Source organism: Capsicum annuum, unplaced genomic scaffold, assembly GCF_002878395.1.
Source record: "Capsicum annuum cultivar UCD-10X-F1 unplaced genomic scaffold, UCD10Xv1.1 ctg83335, whole genome shotgun sequence".
NCBI lineage: Eukaryota > Viridiplantae > Streptophyta > Magnoliopsida > Solanales > Solanaceae > Capsicum > Capsicum annuum.
In genome coordinates, this window is record NW_025894198.1 from 1 (window position 1) to 2,526 (window position 2,526).

General features: G+C 36.8%; 1 protein-coding gene across 1 annotated transcript; it reads left to right on the forward strand.

Moving 5' to 3' along the window:
• Positions 1 to 8: 8 nt before the first annotated feature.
• On the forward strand, positions 9 to 1,525 carry LOC124895625 (F-box/kelch-repeat protein At3g23880-like). Its single transcript, XM_047406066.1, has 3 exons — positions 9 to 344; positions 526 to 897; positions 954 to 1,525. The coding sequence occupies exons 1-3, from the start codon at positions 144 to 146 to the stop codon at positions 1,293 to 1,295; spliced, it is 915 nt and encodes a 304-aa protein (XP_047262022.1). The 5' UTR covers positions 9 to 143; the 3' UTR covers positions 1,296 to 1,525.
• Positions 1,526 to 2,526: the final 1,001 nt, after the last annotated feature.

Here is a 2,526-nt window from a genome sequence, read left to right on the forward strand (position 1 = left end):
GAACAAGAAGCTACTATTACAGGCGGACCTAAGACAAAATACTCCTATCTCCACACCTATTGTTGCCCATAAGCCCTTAGGGATCCAATTCTGTCCTCAACACACAGCAATCGAACTTCAAAGAGCTCAAAATCTGCAACCCAATGGATTCTGAAGTCTCCAATGTACACCCAAATCGGCGCAAACGCAGAAAACGAGCTCAAGACTGTTCAAACTTGACAATTCCTATTCTGCCAGCAGAACTCATCATTGAAATCCTCTCAAGACTTCCAGTGAAATCCCTCTTGAAATTCTGGTCTATATCGAAATCTTGGCTGGCTTTAATATCTAGCCCAGAATTTATATGAGTCAAGTGGAATTTTAAAGAATGTCTTCTTAGGTCTTTATATGAGGACGGTTTTCGACTTGAATTATCCCTTTGACAACTCCAGTAGCTATATCAGTATTGTGGGTTCTTGAAATGAATTAATTTTCGTTGTCCGTTATTCAGAATGCTCTCTTTTATGGAATCCAACAACTAAAAAGTACAAGACTTTGCCTGTTTTTAGACCAATATACGGTAACATATATGGTTTAGGATATGGTGAGCTCCATGATGATTATAAGGTAGTGGGTATTTCTCGTAAGTATAATAAGGAAGGTTCACGTGACATTGAGGTCAAAGTATATAGTCTAAAGAGTGATTCTTGGACCAGTGTTGATGCTTGTGGGGAGATATTAAATGGCTCTTGTAGAAAAATGATATTAAATAGTTCAGGTTTGTTTACGAATGGGAAACTTCATTGGCAAACTATTATTGCTGGTCCTAATTTCAGTAATGCACGTAAAGGCAGAGACATTATTTCTTTTGATTTAACGAATGAGAAATGGGAAAAGATGGAGAAGCCCTCCTATGGAGTAAATGAGACTGATTTGTGTATGGGAACGTTCGGAAGCGATCTTTGTGTTTTTAGTTATTACAAGGGATTAGTGCTTGGGTTATGAAGGAGTACGGGGTTAAAGAATCTTGGATGAAGATGTTTACCATAAGGTATCCAAATGATCGAAAATTGTATCCACCACCCTTTTTCATGCCAAATAAAGGTGAAATATTGGGGGTGTTCGGATCAACTTTCATGATATACAATTCAAAAGATGACTCACTCAGATATCTAGATGTTATTAACTATGATATCTGTCATGATAGGGCAATTTACATTGAAAGCCTAGTTTGTCCATTTTCAACTGAAGGCACAGAGAACACGACAAAAGGAAGGCTGAAAAAGCATAAACCAAGACAATCGAGTAACAAATAACTTGTAAGAGTACTTCCTTCTCAAGTGCTTTCATATTCTATTTGTTATTGCAAACATAGAACAAAAAGCACATGTGAAGGATATCTTTAAACTACTTTTTCTTCTGAACTAGTTTTGTTGTTCTTTTTGTTAGCCGGAAAATATATATTTTCTTTAGGACTAACTTCTCATTCTTTTGTTTGTGGTGTTTTGGGACGTGTGTCATTTTTAATAGCTAGTTTAAAGTATTAACTTGTGGGTGTCTTGTTTCCTTTATTATCTAGCAGTGTGATATCCCTTTTTGTTGTTGCTGTTATGTTTTTTGTTCGTTATACTGTTATGTTATCTGTCCTGAGCCGGGGGTCTATAGGAAACAAGCCTCTCTACTTCATTTGTGGTAGTTGTATGGACTGCGTACACTGTATCCCCCTCCAGACATAAATTATAAAGCATTTAGGAAGCTAATTTAGCTGCTTTGATCAGGAGGTCACGGGTTCAAGCCTTGGAAACAACCTCTGGCATTAATGTAAGGTAAGTCTGCGTACAATACACTCTTGTGGTGGGGACCTTCTCCGGACCCTGCGCACTGCAGGAGCTTTTTTATCATGAGGAGGGGTGGAGATACACAAGAAAAAACAACATAGGAGAGACACTCTTTTATCATGAGGAGGGGTGGAGATACACAAGAAAAAACAACATAGGAGAGACAGTGTCTGGGATGAGTTTCGTTAAGAGGATCAATTTTATGGTAGTCTAGATTAAAGTGCAAGCTTTTGTTACCTTTGCTATTTGAATGAGAATTTTTCCCGCTAAAAATTATTTTATTTTGTTTCTAAACAGAGTGACAAATTGTATAGATAGTGTGACCTAAGGGTGGACATAACATCGGAAAAACTGAAAAAACCATTGAGCCTAAAATTTTGGTTTATTCGATCTCTATATGATTATGTGTTGTTATAATTTTGGTTTTCAATTTTATGAGAACCGAAAACTGAAGTAGCTGCCTTGCATGCTTTCTGATTGTTCAACTTTGCAATAGATAGTTTGTTACATGATTATGGTTTAATTGGTTGACGGTCATAAAACTGGGGGTTTGCCATGAATATTTTAGGGTTTCTCTTTATGGCATGAACAATTTCTGGATACTGTGGATCTCCTATTCTCGTCCTTTTTGAAATGTAAACTATCTTAACTTAATGGAGTACTTTTCTTTTTAGGTGGTGGATTAGAGAATCTACTAATAACTAATCCT

What these genes read in the sequence shown, in the direction of transcription:
- LOC124895625 (XM_047406066.1), top strand. Translation starts at nt 144, where the DNA reads ATGGATTCTGAAGTCTCCAATGTACACCCAAATCGGCGCAAACGCAGA. An exon ending in TATCTAGCCCAGAATTTATA is followed by an intron (nt 345 to 525) that starts TGAGTCAAGTGG and finishes ACAACTAAAAAG; the next exon opens with TACAAGACTTTGCCTGTTTT. An exon ending in TGGAGAAGCCCTCCTATGGA is followed by an intron (nt 898 to 953) that starts GTAAATGAGACT and finishes TTGTGTTTTTAG; the next exon opens with TTATTACAAGGGATTAGTGC.